The 19,312-nt window shown below is 39.9% G+C and overlaps 1 protein-coding gene and 1 long non-coding RNA gene across 4 annotated transcripts in view; one reads left to right on the top strand and one right to left on the bottom strand.

Annotated features, from left to right (window-relative positions):
- The window catches only part of LOC137221461 (uncharacterized), a 63,290-nt gene that overhangs the window by 20,527 nt on the left and 23,451 nt on the right, over window positions 1-19,312 (bottom strand). The window contains exons 2-6 of one of the 2 annotated variants that reach the window (XR_010942015.1): window positions 6,327-6,445; window positions 4,361-4,464; window positions 3,979-4,116; window positions 2,581-2,777; window positions 2,220-2,314 (exon numbers count right to left, since the gene is read on the bottom strand). This is a non-coding gene — a long non-coding RNA (uncharacterized lncRNA). Of the gene's footprint in view, window positions 1-2,219; window positions 2,315-2,580; window positions 2,778-3,978; window positions 4,465-6,326; window positions 6,446-19,312 lie in introns of both variants that reach the window. The other variant, XR_010942013.1, reaches the window with a different exon arrangement.
- Window positions 586-3,781, top strand: LOC137221444 (peroxisomal succinyl-coenzyme A thioesterase-like). Of its 2 annotated transcripts, XM_067731149.1 has the most exons (4): window positions 829-1,087; window positions 1,525-1,570; window positions 1,950-2,152; window positions 2,929-3,779. In XM_067731149.1, exons 1-4 carry the CDS (start codon window positions 959-961, stop codon window positions 3,517-3,519), a joined length of 969 nt encoding a protein of 322 aa, XP_067587250.1. In that variant the 5' UTR covers window positions 829-958; the 3' UTR covers window positions 3,520-3,779. The 2 variants fall into 2 exon arrangements, with proteins under 2 accessions (XP_067587241.1, XP_067587250.1); XM_067731140.1 differs by lacking the exon at window positions 1,525-1,570 and having other exon boundaries at window positions 586-1,087; window positions 2,929-3,781.

Genomic DNA, 19,312 nt, shown 5'->3' with positions numbered 1-19,312 from the left:
GATCACAAAATGAAATAGTATTTGGCAGTGATAATGAACAATCTACAACTACGCCCAACAAAACGATGAATCTCACAAACGTAATGAATGTTGAGCGAAAGCAGACACTAAAAAAGGCACACTGAAGGATTCATCACCATAAAATGCAGAGTTGGGAAAAACTAGCCCGTTTTGTTGGACTCGGATAGAGCACCTTGGGGAAGGGAAAGTGACTGGAGCAGAAATGACGGTGGCTTCTGGAGAAGTAATGATGTTTCTGGATCCTTGTGCTTGGTTACCCCAAGTATGTTTGGGTTGTGAAATTCACTAAAATACACACTTAGAATTTATGCACTTTTTGTGTGTGTGTATAACTCATTAAAAGTTAGAAAAAGAAAAGGTTGTCCTTTTCCATGGAGAGGCTGGAATTCTTGGTATTCTACCTAAAGTCATTCAGCTCTGGTTTCACCACGAATCCATACCCAACAAGTTTCACTCCCACGAGGGAGAGGTTTGAGAAGAGGCGTATACGCGGGCGGGTTGGGTGCCACAGCCAGACAACAGGACATCCCGGTACGCCCCGCCCCGCGCCTAGAGCACAACCTAGCGCTTTTACCTCAGACGAGTCGGGACCGCGGCATTGCGCCGGGGATGGCGGTGACAGTGACGCTGGAGCCCGCGGGCCGCCGCCGCTGGGACGAGCCGGTGCGCATCGCCGTGTGCGGCCTGGCCCCGGGACAGCCGGTCACGCTGCGCGCGTCCCTGCGCGACGAGAAGGACGCGCTCTTCCGAGCCCACGCGCGCTACTGCGCCGACGCCCACGGCCAGCTGGACCTCGAGCGCGCGCCCGCGCTGGGCGGCAGCTTCGCGGGGCTCGAGCCCATGGGGCTCCTCTGGGCTCTGGAGCCCGAGAAGCCTTTTTGGCGGTTTCTGAAGCGGGACGTGCAGACGCCCTTCGCCGTGGAGCTGGAGGTGCTCGATGGCCACGACCCTGACGCCCAGCGACTCCTGGGCCGCGCGGTGCACGAGCGCGACTTCCTGGCTCCCGGGGTGCGGCGTGAGCCAGTGCGCGCGGGCCGGGTGCGCGCCACGCTCTTCCTGCCGCCGGGTAAGGCTGGGGTGCTGGGACTTCGACAGCATGTTCCCTGGGCTGCCTTGGTTTCTGATACCGCCTCCCAGGGAGTTTGGCTTGGGAGCACGGTCAGAAGAAGCGGATGTTGACTAAATCAGAGACCTGACGGCCACATTGGAGGCTTTTGATATGTTCCACACTATGCTACGAGTTTTGCTTGCATTATCTCATTTAATCTCTATATTGTCCCAATGAGGTGGATACTGTTATTATGCAGATAAAAAAAAAAGACTGGATGGGATCGGTAGGTTCACTTTGCTATTAATAACTATGCTACAGATCTCTACAGGCATCAGCTGATCGCTTTTAACTAAATGATGATGGTCAAGGAATCTATTGCCATGTCTCCTTTCTGTAGTGTCCTGGGTACACTGGGCCCCTTACCCACTTTTTCATGTTCCTCTCTACCACAGAGCACTTTTGAGACTTCACTGCCTTCCTCACCTGAAGCCTCGCCTGGTATTTCTTTTTCTTTCCTCTGAGTTGACATCTGAACCAAAAATAACGCCAAGGGTTGGTGCAACACAGTATAAAGCTTTGTTTTGATTCTTAACTCTGTGTCCAATCCTGTAACAGAACACTGCAATTCAACACTGTCTAAAAGGTGAAATTCCTCCTTCAATGATGCAGTCATTAGACTTTGTTACCCTCCCTTACAACTAAAGATTCTTAGAACCTTGGAGATAACTTGGAACTTGTATCCCTTGTCAATAATGACTCAGGAAGCCGTTTTCTTTGATTCACGGGAACCCACTAAATACTTTAGAAAGCTCTCTAAAAGGAAAGCAATTTCTTTAAATTATATAATACCTTCTTTCTATAATATTACCTTCTCTAGGACCAGGACCTTTCCCAGGGATCATTGACATCTTTGGTGTTGGAGGAGCCCTGTTGGAATATCGGGCCAGCCTTCTGGCTGGCCATGGCTTTGCCACATTGGCTCTAGCTTATTGTGACTTTGAAGATCTTCCCAAGAAATTCGACACCATACACCTGGACTACTTTGAAGAAGCCCTGTGCTACATGCTTCAACACACCCAGGTTCTCCTAATGTCCTTTATCATTGTCTCTAGAACTACCTCCAGAGAGGGTGTCACTTTGCACTCACCTGTGCCAGGTGCATTGATGCTGCTCTATTCTTCTTTCACAGAGATTTCTTCTACTCCACTTTCTTTGTCAGATGGATTAATATTGCAGAATTCACTGTAAAATTCATGTGATATTTTATTTTAGGGAATTATGTAGTAATATTAAAATTTCTTTTGCAAGTGGAGTTTCTAAATTTTTAGCTTTGCATGCTTTTTAATCTTTATTCTGATAGCAGAGTATGTTCTCAGATTTTAATCAAAACTTGTCCACCCATTTCATAAGCTTAGAACCACTCAGTTGGACTCTGAAGTTGTACTTTGTTTCTATAAAGTTAATCATTTGTCAATATATATTTAGATGGGGTCTGATGAAAGACTCACTTCTTGGAACAGAATTTGGTTCCACACAGATGCCCAGGAACATTGATGCTTTAATTCAACTTGAATGAAGCTCTGAAATTGACAGGCTCCAATGACTCAGCATTCTCTAGTGGATGACTCTCTGGAAGTTTGCAACCAATTCCCAAATTTGCCAGTGAGTTTAAGATTTGTTTGCCGTGTGTCCAGCACGATAGTCTCTACATGGGAAGAAACTCTGTCAGCTGAGGTTGAGTCTCTTGTGGCCAATTCACAAATTAAAGCTAGCAGCATCTCTAGTCACATTTAGAAAAACATTTTTCTGTTGGGTAGGTTCTTGACTTTTGACTCTTGTCCCTTCTTTTCTTACAGGTAAAGGGCCCTGGCATTGGACTTCTGGGCATTTCTTTAGGGGCTGATATTTGTCTCTCCATGGCCTCATTTTTGAAGAACACCTCAGCTACAGTTTCCATCAATGGATCTGGCTTCAATGGAAACAAAGCCATATACTACAAGGAGAATAGCATTCCACCACTGGGCCATGACCTAAGGAGAATGAAGGTAGCTTTTTCAGGCCTCCTGGACATTGTGGATATAAGGAATGATATTGTAGGGGGATGTGAGAACCCCTGCATGATTCCAATAGAGAAGGCCCAGGGGCCCATCCTCTTCATTGTTGGTCAGGATGACCATAACTGGAGGAGTGAGTTATACGCCCAGATAGCCTCTGAACGGTTACAGGCCCATGGGAAGGAAAAACCCCAGATCATCTCTTACCCTGGGACTGGGCATTACATTGAGCCTCCTTACTTTCCCATGTGCCCAGCTTCCCTACACAAATTATTGGACAAACCTGTGATCTGGGGTGGGGAGCCCAGGGCTCATTCTAAGGCCCAGGTAGATGCTTGGAAGCAAATTCTAACCTTCTTCACCAAACACCTTGGAGCTTGCCCCAAATTGTAATGCCCCAAATTGTAATTGGTCTGTTATTGATAGGAGAGATTCAAGGTCAGATTTTAGTGTTTAATAATCTTATGTGAATCACTTGTCCCCTGGATAACATTAAATTCATGTCATTGGTATTAATGCTATATTTTAGGTTACTTTTTTGAGATTAATTTTGTCATTAATTTTTCTAATGTAACAAATGCCTATTGTAGAAGATCCAATTAGAAGTATACAATACTAAATAGTAAAAAGTATCAACGCTATTAAAATTTGTGTTTTCATCTAGATTTTTTTACTTAACACTTTGAGGCACAGATGAAATTTAAAGCTGAACAAATACTGGGCTACTTTTTCCATCACTGGGAGAGAATGGCCATTCAGTGTTTGCTACTGGTTCCACTACTGGTAGCAGGGTAGAATTTTTATTGGCTAAAATATACAGAGAGGTGTTGATAGAGGGAAAGCCAGACTGACCTTTTTCTCACGGAGATTAGAGAAGAATCCTCTGAGAGGAGTTACGGTAAGAAGGGGATCATCTGGCTCTGGATGGTCAAGTCAAAACTCTGTTCCAAAGGTGATTGACTATGAGCTATTTTCCTTTTTGCTTCCTGGCTCTAAGAACAGACTTTGGAAAATCATACTGTGACATTCTTAGAGGCATCATCATCACCTTCTCTGACATCAAGGCTACAAAGTGTTGTGTAAGTGTATTTGAAGAGATAATGGCTGAGAATTTTCTAAAGCTGACAAAGACATCAGCCACATATTCCAACAGCACTATGTCTTAGTCAGCTCAGGCTTCTGTAACAAAATACCATAGATGGGGTGGCTTAAACAACAGACATTTATTTCTCACAGTTCTGGAGGCTGGGAAATCCAAGATCAACGTTCTGGCAGATTCAGTTCCTGGTGGCGCCTCTTCCTGGCTTACAGATGGCTGCCTTCTTCCTGTGTCCTTACCTGGCAGGGAGAGAGAGGGAGCTCCAGTTTCTCTTCCTCATTTCATAAGGACACTAATCCCATCATGGGGGCTTCACTCTCATGACCTCATTTAAACCTAACAACCTCCCAAAGGTTCTACCTTCAAATACCATCACATTGGGGTTTCGGATTTCAACATATGAGTTTTGAGGGGACACATTCAGTTCATAACAACCATAAACCTCAAGCAAGTTAACCATATTTAACACATCACAGAAAAATTGTTTGTGGCAGTTTTATAACATAGAATTTATAACATAAATTCTTTGACATTTCTGCCACCAAGAGGTGGGAGATCTATGTCCCCTTCCCTCAAATCTGGATGGGTTTCTGACTGCCTCAGTAGAGTACAGCAGAACTGATGCTTTATGATTTCAGAAGGTAGGTCGTAAAGGCCATGAAGGTGATCCCACCTTGCTTGCTGGGAACAACTGCTCTTGGAGCCCTGAGCTACCCTAAGAAGTTTTACAACTTTGAGGCTGTGATGCTGTGAGGAAGCCCCAAAGACACGGAGAGGCCAACTGTAAGCTCTTCCTGTAATAGTCCCAAATGAGCTCAACCTTTGAGTCATCTCAGCCCAAGTACAGGGATGTGACTGAAAAAACCTCAAGATGATTCTAGCCCCCAGCCATTTGAATCTTCCCAGTGAAGGCTTTAGATATCCTGAAGCAGAGAAGAGTTGTCCCAGTCAAGCACTGTCCAAATTGTGGATCTGTGAACAAAATATTGTTTTATGTGACTGTGTTTTGGGGGGCGTTTCAGTTATCTATTGCTTTGTAACAAACCACCCCAAAACACAGTGGCTTAAAACATTAACCATTCTCGGATTTCCCTGGTGGCACAGTGGTTAAGAATCCGCCTGCCAATGCAGGGGACATGGGTTCAAGCCCTGGTCCGGGAAGATCCCACATGCTGCAGAGCAACTAAGCCCGTGCGCCACAACTACTGTGCCTGCACACCACAACTACTGAAACCTGCGCCTAGAGCCCGTGCTCCACAAGAGAAGCCACCACATTGAGAAGCCTGCGCAGCACAACAAAGAGTAGCCCCCGCTGTCTGCAACTAGAGAAAAGCCCACGCACAGCAAAGATGCAGCCAAAAATAAATAAATTTATTTTTTAAAAAAATTAACCATTAATTTTTCTCACTCACATGGCAGGCAAGTTGGTATTGGCTGTCAGCTAAGATCTCAGGCAGGGCTATGGTTCACAGGTCTCAGTTCTCTCCTTGTGGGCCTTTACAATGGCTAACTGGGCTGGGTTCCAAGAGTGAGCATCCCAACGTAGCAAAGCTGAATTGTATGGCATGTTTTTGACCTAGTCTTGGAAGCTACATAGCATCACTCTTGCTGTACACTACTGGTCAAGGCAATCACAAAGACCCACCAAGTTCAAGGAGAACATAGAGTTCACCTCTCAAAAGGAGAGTGGAAAGATTCTAGAAGAGCAGGTGGAATGGGAAACATTGTGACCACCTTTTGGAAAATCTGCCTTCTAGCCACAATGGCTCACATTCCTCCCCCCTGTAAAATATGGTCATCTCTCCTTTAAAGCCCGCCCCCGCCCAAAGTTTCATTCCATTATAGCATCATGCTCAGGCTCAAAGTCTAAGATTGTATCATTTATATCAGGTCCAGGTGCAGATGAAGTTCCCCAGGTATAATTCCTTGGGTATAGCTCCTTGAGTATCTTTCTTCTCAATCTGAAGATCTGTGAACTAAAGAGACAAGTTAGCTGTCCACATACAGAGACATCCAGAATACGATGGTAGGCAGGTATAAGATAATTCTTACAGATATTCCTGTTCAATAATGGGGAATATGGGAGGCGCACGACACTCACTGGCCCCTAGCCATTCTGAAATCCAGCTGAGAACATGTTGCCAATTCTTCCATTGGTGCTCAGTTTACTCTCTGTGAGTTGTTCTCTGTAGCTCTTGGTTCCACCCTCTGAGTTGAAACCTGTATTTCCCATAAGAAAATTAAATTAGCAAAAAAAGCCTCCTGGATCTGCTTCCTGGATGAAAAAGATGAGGCATCCAAAGATCTCTTTTTATTTTGCACTGTTTCTATCTCTTTTAGTTCAAACTCATTGTGCTTCCACCAGAACCATTGTCTTAAGAATTATGTAGGTTTTCTAAAAAATATCAGTGCGGGGGCTTCCCTGGTGGCACAGTGGTTGAGAGTCTGCCTGCCGATGCAGGGGATACGGGTTCGTGCCCCAGTCCGGGAAGATCCCACATGCCGCGGAGCGGCTGAGCTGGTGAGCCATGGCCGCTGAGCCTGCGCGTCTGGAGCCTGTGCTCCGCAACGGGAGAGGCCACAACAGTGAGAGGCCCGCATACCGCAAAAAAAAAAAAAAAAAAAAAAAAAAAAAAATATATATATATATATATATATATCAGTGGGGTTCACTTCCTTAGACAACACACCACTACAAATCTGTTTGAGATAGGAACTTTTCTATCTGGGGCTCCTTGGGAGAATGCTGCAGGCAAACATCCTTAAGATTCCCATAAATTCTGTTATATAATAGACAGGATCTGTTAAGTACACCTTAAACTCTTTAGAGGACCTTTGTCATTCTGAAATGTTCTATGAAGCACTACCTTGAATCTTTGAGGTCTTTACAAAGTCTCTCCCACAGAGCCCCCCTAGGTTTGACTTTGCTCTGAGGTCCTGTCTTAATTATAGAATAATTACAGAATAATTTACCATCTGGAGAAGCTGGAAAGGAGAAACATTATTATTGTCAAGCTTGGCAAGTCCTTGTTGCTTCCTATTTAGCAGTTCTTAGCTCACTTCTTCCTCTTGTATATTTTGTCATAGGCAGCAAAGAGAATCCAGGTGTCACTGTCAGTACTCAGCTGGGAAATCACTTTAGCTAGATCATTGAATTCATTAGGTATATTTACCCTTTTTCACATTACTGCAGGTGTCAGTGTTGCCTCTAGCTTCCAATAAATTTATTTTACTTTCCTTTAGGTATCAATAATGGCCTTCATGAGTCCCTTTATAGTCTCCCTGGAGCCCTTCCAATTTCTACCTGCCACCTAGTCCTAAAGGCAGTTGTGATTCCTGTGCCTATGAATTTCTCCACAGGCTGCTTGAGCTTCCTCACAGCATGATATCTGGGTTTCAAAAATGAATGGTCCAAGAGAGGAAGGCAGAAATACATGGCCTTTTTATGACTTAGCTTTGGAAGTCACATATCATTGCTTCAGCTGTACTCTACTGGTTGAGGCAGACACAGAGACATTAGGTGCAAGGAAAATGTGTATAGACTATCTCCTGATAGAGGAATGGCAAGTTTCTAGAAGGGCATGTGAGATGGGAGTTATTTGTCATAATCATCTTTGGAAAATTCAATCTGTCCACAGAATAGTTTGTTATGTAGCAAAAGGCAATGGAACACTGCAGAAAAGAAAGACAAAGATTAAAAAATCTTACCAGCAACCACAGAAAAAAGTCAACCTTCAAAGAAGCAGCAGTAAGTCTAACAACTGATTTCTGCACAGCTATGATGGAAATCAGGAACCACTGAAAAACATTTAGAGTGTCGAAAGAAAACATCTGACAACCTCAAAGCCTATTCTAGCAAAATAGATTCTTACATATGAAAGTATATATTGTTCATAAAATTGACTGAAAAAAATTTAACAGAATCAAAATAGTCAGTTTCAAAAAAATAGAAATTGAGAGAATTAATATAGCATACCTGCAAGGAAAAACTAGGGTGTTCTTCAAGCAGAATGAAGATGACTCAAGGTGGAAATATGGAAACGAAGGAAGAAATGGAACATAATGAAAAAGGTTAAATATGCATGTAAATATAAATATTTACAAATAACATATTGCGGGGTTTAAAATACACATAGAAAAAATGCTTGATGTAATTTCTGTCCTCTTAAATTTGTTAAGATTGTTTTCTGGCCTAGCATGTGACCTATCCTGGAGAATGTTCCATGTGCACTTGAAAAGAATGTGTACTGTGCTGTTTTGGGGTGTAATATCCTATCTATTAGGTCCAACAGGTCCATTGTCTCTTGGACCCTGTGGCTTGTGAAATCCCAGTTCCCCAACCAGCGATTAAACCTGGGCAGCCAGCAGTGAAAGCGCTGAGTCCTGGACCATCAGGGAATTCCCCCATTGTCTCGTTTAAGATCACTGTTGCCTTACTGATTTTCTATCTGGATGACCTGTCCATTGATGTAAGTGGGGTGGTAAAGTCCCCAACTATCATAGTATTATTGTAAATTTCTCTCTTTATATCTGTTAATATAGCTTTGTATATTTAAGTACCCCTGTATTGGTTGCATATACATTAACAAGTGTAATATCCTCTTCTTGTATTGATCCCTTTATCTTTGTCTTTTGTTACAGCCTTTATTTTCAGGTCTAGTTGGTGTGGTATGTGTATCACTACCCCAACTTTCTGGTTGTTTCCATTTGCATTTGCATGAAATATCTTTTTCCATCCTCTTACCCTCAGTCTGTGTGTGTCTTTAGTTCTGAAGTGAGTCTCTTGTAGACAGCATATAGATGGGTCTTGGTTTTTTTTTAATCCAATCAGCTATGTCTTAGGAGCATTTAGTCAATTGACATTTAAAGTAACTATTGATAGGTATGTACTTATTGTCATTTTGTTTCTTGTTTTCCAGTTGTTTTTATATTTCTTCTCTGTTTATTTCTTCTTCTTTTTCTTTCTTTCCTTGTGGTTTGATGATTTTCTTTAGTAGTGTGCTTGTGTTCCTTTCTCTTTAGTTTTCATGTATCTATTGTAGGTTTTCTTTTAATATATATATTTTAATTTATTTATTTTATTCTTTTTTTTTTTGGCTGTGTTGGGTCTTCGTTGCTGCGTGCAGGCTTTCTCTAGTTGAGGTGAGCAGGGTCTACTCTTCATTGCAGTGTGCAGTCTTCTCGTTGCAGTGTCTTCTCTTGTTGCAGTTGCTAAGCATGGGCTACAGGCACGCGGGCTTCAGTAGTTGTGATGTGTGGGCTCAGTAGTTGTGGCTCACAGGCTCTAGAGTGCAGGCTCAGTAGTTGTGGTGCATGGGCTTAGTTGCTCTGTGGCATGTGGGATCTTCCCAGACCAGGGCTCGAACCCATGTCCCCTTTATTGGCAGGTGGATTCCCAACCACTATGCTACCAGGGAAGCCCCTCTATTGTAGGTTTTTGATTTGTTTTACCACAGGTTTCATATATGATGAACTATATCTAAATCTACTTGTTCTGAACTGGCAGTCATTTAAGTTCAAACACATTCTAAAAGATCTACATTTTTTATTCCCCTCACCCATATTTTGTGTTTTTGATGTCATGTTTTACATTTTCATGTTTATCCCTTAACTGTTTGTTGTAGTTATAGTTGATTTTACAGTTTATTGTCTTTGAATCTTCATACTAGCTTCTTTAAGTAAGTGGTTAATCTTCAGCTCTTACTTCATATTTTCCTTTCCTAGTGGGATTTTCCCTTTCCTATGGAATCTTACTTCTTTTCCACTTAGAGAGGACCCTTTAACATTTCTTTTAGGGTAGGTTTATTATTGATGAACTCTTTTTCTTTTTACTTTTCTGAAAAGTTCTTTATTTCTCTAATTCTAAACAATAATCTTGCTGGGTAGAGTATCCTAGGATGAAGATTTTTCCCTTCTGGCATTTTAAATATATCATGTCAATCTCTTCTGGCCTGCAGAAAAAATCAGCTGATGGACTTATGCAGTTTCCTTTATATATGACTCTTTGTTTTTTTTCTTGCTGACTTTAGGATTCCCTCTTTAAGTTTTTCCATTTTAATTATGATATGTCTTAGTGTGGGTCTGTTTAGGTTCATCCCTCTGTGCTTCCTGTACCTGAATATCTGTTTCCTTCTTCAGGTTTGGGGACTTTTCAGCAATAATTTCATCAAATACATTCTAGATCCCCTTCTCTCTCTCTCTCTCTCCTCCTTCTGGAACCCCTATAATGCAAATTTTGGTATACTTGATGTTATCCCAAAGATCTCTTAAACTATTTTCATTTTTTTAATTGTTTTTTTTAAATAATAGAGCTGGGATTTTATTTTATTTTGGCCACACCACACGGCTTGCGGGATCTCAGTTCCCTGACCAGGGGTTGAACCTGGGCCACGGCAGTGAAAGCCCAGAATCCTAACCACTAGGCCACCAGGGAACACCCATTAAATTTGTTTTTCTATTTGTTGTTCTTCTTTGGTGATTTCCATTATTCTATCTTCCCAATCACTTATGTGTTTTCTGTATCACTTAATCTGTTATTCATTCCTTCTTGTGTGTTTTTTATTCCAGTTAATGAACTCTTCATTTCTTATTGGGTCTTTTATATATATTCTAGTTCCTTGTTAAAATTCTCACTGTGTTCATCTGTCCTTTTCCCTAATTCAGTTAGAATTTTTATTTGACTTTGACTTTTTTATCTGGTAAACACAACTTTCCAAAATCTATGGGATTCAGCAAAAGCAGTTCTAGGAGGGAAGTTTATAGTGATACAGGCCTTCCTGGAGAAACATGAAAAATCTAAAATAAACAACCTAATGTAAAGGAATTAGAAAAAGAACAAACACAGCCCACAGTCAGCAGAAGGAATAAAATTATGAGGATCACAGAGAAAATAAATAAAATAGAGAACAAAAAAATTAGAAAAGATCAATGAAATGAACCAAGAGCTATTTTTTTGAAAAGATAAACAAAATTAATAATCCTTTAGCCAGGCTAATCAAGAAGAAAAGAGAGAGGATCCAAATAAACAAAACAAGAAATTAAAGAGGAGAAATAACAACCAATAACCACAAGACAATACCATAAATGGTTATAAGCCAACAAACAGAACAACCTAGAAGGAATGGACAAATGTCTAGAAACGTACATTATGCCAAGACTGAATCAGGAAGAAAAAGACAACTTGAAAAGACCAATCACTAGTAGTGAAATTGAATTTGTAATTTTAAAAACTCCCAGCAAACAAAAGTCCAGTACCAGATGGCTTCACAGGGGACTTCTATCAAACATATAAAGAACAGTTTATACCTATCCTTCTCAAACTATTCCAAATAATTGAAGAGGACAAAACACTCCCAAAATCATTCTACAGGGCCACCATTACCCTGATTCCAAAACCAGACAATGACAGCACAAGAAAAAGAGAATTACAGGCCAATATCTTAGATGAATATAGATGCAAAAATCCTCAATGAAATGTTAGCAAATTGAATCCAACAATATATAAAAGGATCATATATCCCAGTAAGTGGGATTTATTTTAGAGATGCCAGGATTGTTAAATATTTGCAAATCATCAGTGTGATATACTACATTAACCATAAGAAGGATAAAAATCATATGATCATCACAATAGATGCAGAAAAATCATTTGACAAAATTCAATATCCATTCATGACAAAAACTCTCATCAGTGTTGGTATAGAAGGAACATTTCAGAAAATAATAAAGACCATTTATGACAAACCCACAGCTATCATCATACACAACAGTGAAAATCTGACAGCCTTTCTTCTAAATTCAGGAACAAGACAAGGATGCCCACTCTCGCCACTTCTATTTAACATTATGTTGGAAGTCCTAGCTACAGCATCAAAAAAGAAAGAGAAATAAAAGCATCCAAATTGGAAGGGAAGAAGTAAAACTGTCACTATTTGCAGATGACATGATACTATATATAGAAAACTCTTAAAACTACTGAAAATTATTAGAATTAATAAATGAATTCAGTAAAGTTGCAGGATACAAGATTAATATACAGAAATATGTTGCTTTTCTATACGAAAATAATGAACAATCAGAAAGAGAAACAAAAAAACAACCCTGCTTAAAATTACATTGAAAAAAAAAATTACATTGAAAAGAATAAATTGCCTAGGAATAAACTTAACCAAGAAGATGAAGGACCTATACACTAAAAACTATGAAACATTGATGAAGAAATTTGAAGATGATACAAAGAAATGGAAAGATATCTTGTGTTCTTGAATTGAAAGAATTAATAGTTAAAATGGCCATACTCCCCAAAGCAATCTACAGGTTTAATGCAATCCCTATCAAAATATCCAAGACATTTTTCACAGAAGTAGAATAATCCTAAAATTTATATGGAAAAGCAAAAGGTCCTGAATTGCCAAAACAATCTTGAGAAAAAAGAACAAACTTAGAGGTATAATGCTCCCTGTCTTCATACTATACTATCAAGGTACAGTCATCAGAACAGCATGTACTGGCACAAAAACAGATATATAGATCAATGGAACTGAATAGGGAGCCCAGAAATAAACCTACACACCTATGGCCAATTAACCTATGACAAAGGAAGCAAAAATATACAATGACAAAAAGACAGTCTCTTCAATAAGTGGTGCTGGGAAAATTGGACAGCTACATGTAAAACAATGGAATTAGAACATTTCCTCACACAATATTAAAAAAAACCCTGAAAATAGATTAAAGACTGAAATATAAGACCTGAAACCATAAAACTACTAGAAGAAAACATAGGCAGAATGCTCTTTGACATAAATCATAGCAATATTTTTTTGGATCTGTTCCCTAAGGGAAAAGAAATAAGAGCAAAAAGAAGCAAATGGGACCTACCTAAACTTAAAAGGGTTTGCACAGCAAAGGAAACCATCAACAAAACGAAAAGGCAACCTACTGAATGGGAGAATATATTTGCAAATGATATGACCAACAAGGGGGTTATATCCAAAATACATAAACAACTCATACAACTAAATATCAAAAAGAATAAAACAACCCAATTAAAAAATGGTCAGAACACCTGAATAGACATTTTTCCAAAGATGATGTATAGATGGCTAACAGGCATATGAAAAGATGCTCAACATTGCTAATCACCAGAGAAATGCAAATCAAAACTACAATGAGGGCTTCCCTGGTGGCGCAGTGGTTGAGAGTCCGCCTGCCGATGCAGGGGACACGGGTTCGTGCCCCGGTCCGGGAAGATCCCACATGCCACGGAGCGGCTGGGCCCGTGAGCCATGGCCGCTGAGCCTGCGTGTCCGGAGCCTGTGCTCCGCAACGGGAGAGGCCACAACAGTGAGAGGCCCGCGTACCGCAAAAAAATTTTTTAAAAATTTAAAAAATTAAAAAAAAATCTTAATAAACATAAAAAAGGTATTAGATCATGTATAGTATTGATTTCTCGTCAGAAAATTAAAAATGGAGACCTTAACCTCAAGTGGCAGCAGGGACCATACCATGCAGGATATAAAGTAAAAGTATAAGATAAAAGAATTATTATATTTAAACACTGTTCTAAGATTTTATCATGGATAAATAATAAAATCCAATCTCATTGAAAATTAGTCAGTTTAACCAATCTGTTTAAGCTCTGTATCTCCTACGTATATTCAAAATTGATTTATATTAGGTATTAATAATATAGCATTCACTTTGTCAAGGTGAAACAAATTTGCTGAGTACCTTGTTGAAAAGAACTCCAAGGTAAGAGAAAGCTTTTATTCTCTATTTCCTTTCCTGGTGTTGCCTTCAGCCATCCAACTTCATTCAAATATTTATTGAAAGCCTACTATGTGGCAGGCAGAGGTCTAAGCTCATGGTAAAGATGAACAAAGATAAAGTCTTTGCTGTCAGGAGTATTTATCCTGGTTTGGCAGTCAGAAAATAAAATGATAAATGCTATGAAGAATAAAAAGCAGAAAAAGAATACAGCATGATGAGGGAGGTAATATTTTAAATAAACCAGTCAGGGAAGGCATATATGAATAGGTCATCTTTGAGCAGAAACCTGATTGAGGATGAGAGAGTCGAGCTTCAGGCTGAGGTAATGGTGGAGGCAAAGACCACAGTGGAAGCATGTGCTTGGTCTTAAGCCAAGTGGGTGAGGGAAGGAGGAGTAGAAAAATGAGGTCAGAGAAGTAGCCAGGGGATCCCTCTGATTATGGGAAAACACTGGGGAATTGAAAATAGGGAATTGGCAAGATCTAAATTAACCTTTAAAAATACCATTCTGGCTTCTCTATGGAGAAACTGTAGGCAGTGTTAGCACTGAAGTAGCGAGGCCAATTGGGAGGCTACTGTAGTCATCCAGATGAGAGAGAATCATTTTAGAGTAGGGTGCTAGCAGTGCAAGTGATGAAAAGTGGTCAGATGCAGGATACATTCTAAAGTACAGCAGCAGAGTCTGCTGAAGGGTGGAATATGGGATGGAAAAAGGAAGGCAAGAATGACTCCAAGTTTTTGTTTTTGTTAATTCCTTAAACTAATGGATGAATAGTGATGCCATTTACTGAAACAGAGAACCCTGGGGAAAGAGCAGTCTGGGGAGAAAAAGGTCAAGATTTCTATTTCTGTCATGTTAAATTTTCCTATTGGACACCCAAGTGAAGAGGCCAAATAGGAAGTTAGACCTACAAGTCTGAATCTCAAAGGAGACATGAGAGCTGGAAATATAAATGTGGGAATCAACAATCAGGAAACTGGAAGATGAGTGATAACAAAAATCTGGGATGTAAGAGGATCAATGTTGATTTTACATTAAAATCCACCATGAATTCTGGCTAACAAAAATACATTAAAAACTGACATATAGAAATGTATGGGCTTTTTTTTTTTTCCATGTGAGGTACCTGAATCAATTCTCCCACTGTAAACAACTAATACTTCTGGATAAAATCTCTTCTAAAAGCATTTGTCAACCTGCCAAGAAAGAAAAGTTCTCAGATCAGGGACTGAGTAAAGATGGGAATGCTGATGTAAGCAGAGCAAGGCAGCTTGTTTCCTGAGAGCATTTGCTGAATCCCAAATTGATGTATTAATACATTTCATTATACAATATCAAAAAAATCACATTAGTGATTACACACTACTGATCTCATTTTTTAAAAAAGTCTAAGTATCAGGAAGCTATCAAGCTCACAGTGGTTGATAGGCAGGTTTTCCTAAATTCTCATTTTCTCTCGAAATGTCAAATTTCATCATTAATGACAAAGTTGTTTTCTTTGAAGCAGCAGGCTAAGTTCACTTTTGGAAAAAGGTCTGCCGAATACCCAAGCCTTACTGACAATAGTTAGTCAATCGTTCTTTCAAGTAAGTTGGTGTTCTGTGAAAAAAGTGGCTAGTTCAGCTCACAACTCAATCACATAGGTGCTTTTACTTAAGATGACTGTCATATTCCTGTTGCAGCAGAAGTGCTTTATGTGTACCTCTCAATTTGTCAAACAATATTTTAAAAACATGTATTTAAGGTAAAGATTTAATAAAACTTTATTAAAAGATTTAAAACTTTATTAAAGATTTATTTAAAAGATTTAATAAATTTTACAGTTTCATCAAGGAATTCCTAATTGTAACTGGCTTTTTTCTTTTCTTTTTCTTGCTAGTGCATGGTGGTGAGGAATGCATGACTACTGGTACTGTTTGTTATACTGCCTTTATTAATGCTAAAGCAGCAGCAATTTTACCTGTCATTGCTTTTGCAACATCAGTACAAATGTTAACACAGTGAAAAAGGCACATGTCATCTTAGTATTATTATAAAATAGTTTTGATCTGTACCCTGAGGTCTGTAGACCAACTTTGAGAATATTTATCCTAGAGAAACTCTTTGTTTATGTACCAGAGAACAAAAAGAATATTCCTAGCAGTACTGTTTGTACTAGCAAAAAAAACCCTCTAAACTATCAAAATGTCTATTAACAATAGAATGGACAAATAAATGGACTATTCATAAGATGTAATATGATGAAGCAGTGAAAATTAATGAACCGCAGTGACCCAACACATAAAATAGATGCGTCTCAGGAAAAATATTTCATAAAAAAAGCAAATCGCAGAAAAATAAATGTTTTTTTTAAACTATGACACCAAAAGCACAAGCAAAACACTAAATAAGTTGGGTATCTTTAAGATAAAAAACGTTTGCACTTCAAAGGACACTGTCAACAAAGTGAAAGATAACTCACAAAATGGCAAAAATATTTGTAAATTCTATATCTGATAAGGGACTTGTATCTAAAATATACAAAGAGGGACTTCCCTGGTGGTCCAGTGGCTAAGACTCCACGGTCCCAATGCAGGAGGCCTGGGTTCGATCCCTGGTCAGGGAACTAGATCCCACATGCTGCAACTAAGAGTTTGCATGCCACAACTAAAGACCCAGCATGCCACAACTAAGAACTGGCACAGCCAAATAAATAAATCTTTTAAAAATAAATAAATAAATAAAATATACAAAGAACTCTTACAACTCAATAATAAAAAGACACATAACCTAATAGGCAATGGTTCTTTTTTTTTTTAACACCTTAATTGGAGTATAATTGCTTTACAATGGCGTGTTAGTTTCTGCTTTATAACAAAGTGAATCAGCTATACATATACATATATCCCCATATCTCTTCCCTCTTGCATCTCCCTCCCTCCCACCCTCCCTATCCCGCCCCTCTAGGTGGTCACAAAGCACCGAGCTGATCTCCCTGTGCTACGCGGCTGCTTCCCACTAGCTATCGATTTTACATTTGGTGGTGTATATATGTTCATGCCACTCTCTCACTTTGTCCCAGCTTACCCTTCCCCCTCCCCATGTCCTCAAGTCCATTCTCTAGTAGGTCTGCGTCTTTACTCCTGTCCTACCCCTAGGTTCTTCAGAACCATTTTTTTTTTCTAGATTCCATATATATGTTAGCATACGGTATTTGTTTTTCTCTTTCTGACTTACTTCACTCTGCATGACAGACTCTAGGTCCATCCACCTCACTACAGATAACTCAATTTCGTTTCTTTTTATGGCTGAGTAATACTCCATTGTATATATGTGCCACATCTTCTTTATCCATTTGTCTGTCGATGGACACTTAGATTGCTTCCATGTCCTGGCTATTGTAAATAGAGCTGCAGTGAACATTGTGGTACATGACTCTTTTTGAATTATGGTTTTCTCAGGGTATATGCCCAGTAGTGGGATTGCTGGGTCATATGGTAGTTCTATTTTTAGTTTTTTAAGGAACGTCCATACTGTTCTCCATAGTGGCTCTATCAATTTACATTCACACCAACAGTGCAAGAGGGTTCCCTTTTCTGTAGGCAATGGTTCTGAATAGACATTTCCCCAGAGAAGATATACAAATGGCCAATAAGCATATGAAAAGATGAACAATATCATTAGGCTTCAGGAAAATGCAAATGTAGCCACAGTGAGATACCACTTTATACTCACTAGAATGGCTACAATAAAAAAAAAGAAGAAAAAGTGCTGGTGAGGGGGTGATGAAATTGGAACCCTCATACACTGCTGGTGGGATTGTAAAACAGCATAGCCACTTTGGAAGCCTTGCTTTGCCTCAAAGATTAAACACAGAATTGCAGTATGACCCAGCAATCCCGTTCCTAGTTATGTATCCAAAACAAATGAGAACTGCAAAACACACAAAAACTTAAATACAGGACTGTTCACTGATACAGTATTCCTAGTAGCCAAGAAGTGGATACAACTCAAATGTCCATCAGTCGATGAATGGATAATGAAATTTGGCATATCAATTTAATGGACTATTTAGCAATAAAGAGGGAAGGAGGTACTGATACATGCTATGACATGGATGAAACTTGACAGCATTACATGGAAAAGAAGCTAGTCACAAAAGACCACATATTTATGACTTCCTTTATTAGAACTACCCAGAATAAACAAATCTACAGAGACAGAAAGTAGATTAGTGATTACCCAGGACTGGAAATAAAGACGGTTGTGGGGAAATGGAGATGACTACTAATGGGTACTGGGATTCTTTGGGGGATGATGAAAATGTTCTGGAATTAAGTAGTGGTGATGGTTGTACAACCTCGTGAATATACTAAAAACACTGAACTGTACACTTGAAGTAAATGAGTTTTATGGAATATAAATCATACCACATAAAGATGTTATTTTTTTAAGTAGAATGCACTCATAAGATTTGCATACAGCTAAATAAAAATTAACTTTGACCAAGTGAAAATAATGTTCTCATTTACGTAAGACTCAAAAGTTGGCAGAACAAAAAAACATTGTTTAAAGATACAAATGTGAGTCGGAGCAGTCCAAGACGCCATAGGAAAACTCTGAAATCACTTCCTCCCATGGACATACCAAATTTACAGCTCCAGTTGGAATACTTTTCCTCTGAAAAGGACCTGAGAACATGCACCTCCGAAACAGAAGACAAAGTTACATCAAAAATCGTAGAAGAGGCACAGACGTGGCCTTACCTGGGACCTCACCCTAGATGCTGTGACCCCACAATAAAGAGGGATCCTATAAATACAGAATTCTCCCTCAAGGTGTGAATGGATTGTGCCCCACATCAGGCACCCCGACCCTGGGGGCCAGCACTGGAAAGACGACCCCCACACCTGAAAAAAATCTGATTTTGAAACTCAGTTGGTACTAAGACCAGGAGAATCATAGAACCATAGGGAACAGAGATCCCACTCTTAGAGGACTCTCAAACCCACGGGGCCTGAGATCCAGCACAAAAGCAACAGATTGAAAAGCCCCTAGACCATAAGTGAGGTAGACCCATTTACTAACTTTAAAGTGGCTGACGGCAAGACAAGAACCTGTAGCGTCTTTATCTGGGGACGGAAGCACTAGTGGACACCATTTTTGCAAGCTCAATCTAAGTTGCTGGTGACAAGCCTACAGGAGCCATTTTTGGTGCCCTTCCTCTAGCCTGCTAGCACGGGAGGGCATGCTCTGCCCACCTTGCACTACAACCAGGCTGGGCGAGCATCCCACCCTGTGCAGAACCCCAGGTGCAACGCAACCTGGCAATCGTC

The sequence above is a fragment of the Pseudorca crassidens genome, chromosome 1 (assembly GCF_039906515.1).
Source record: "Pseudorca crassidens isolate mPseCra1 chromosome 1, mPseCra1.hap1, whole genome shotgun sequence".
Classification (NCBI taxonomy): domain Eukaryota; kingdom Metazoa; phylum Chordata; class Mammalia; order Artiodactyla; family Delphinidae; genus Pseudorca; species Pseudorca crassidens.
Note: the sequence above shows the minus strand (reverse complement) of the source record. Positions and strands in the feature narration are given on the sequence as shown.

Excerpts from the sequence above, each read along its gene's own strand:
- LOC137221444 (XM_067731140.1), top strand. The coding sequence starts at position 631 with ATGGCGGTGACAGTGACGCTGGAGCCCGCGGGCCGCCGCCGCTGGGAC. Across the intron at positions 1,088-1,949 it reads CACGCTCTTCCTGCCGCCGG|GACCAGGACCTTTCCCAGGG; the intron begins GTAAGGCTGGGG and ends TACCTTCTCTAG. Across the intron at positions 2,153-2,928 it reads ACATGCTTCAACACACCCAG|GTAAAGGGCCCTGGCATTGG; the intron begins GTTCTCCTAATG and ends CTTTTCTTACAG.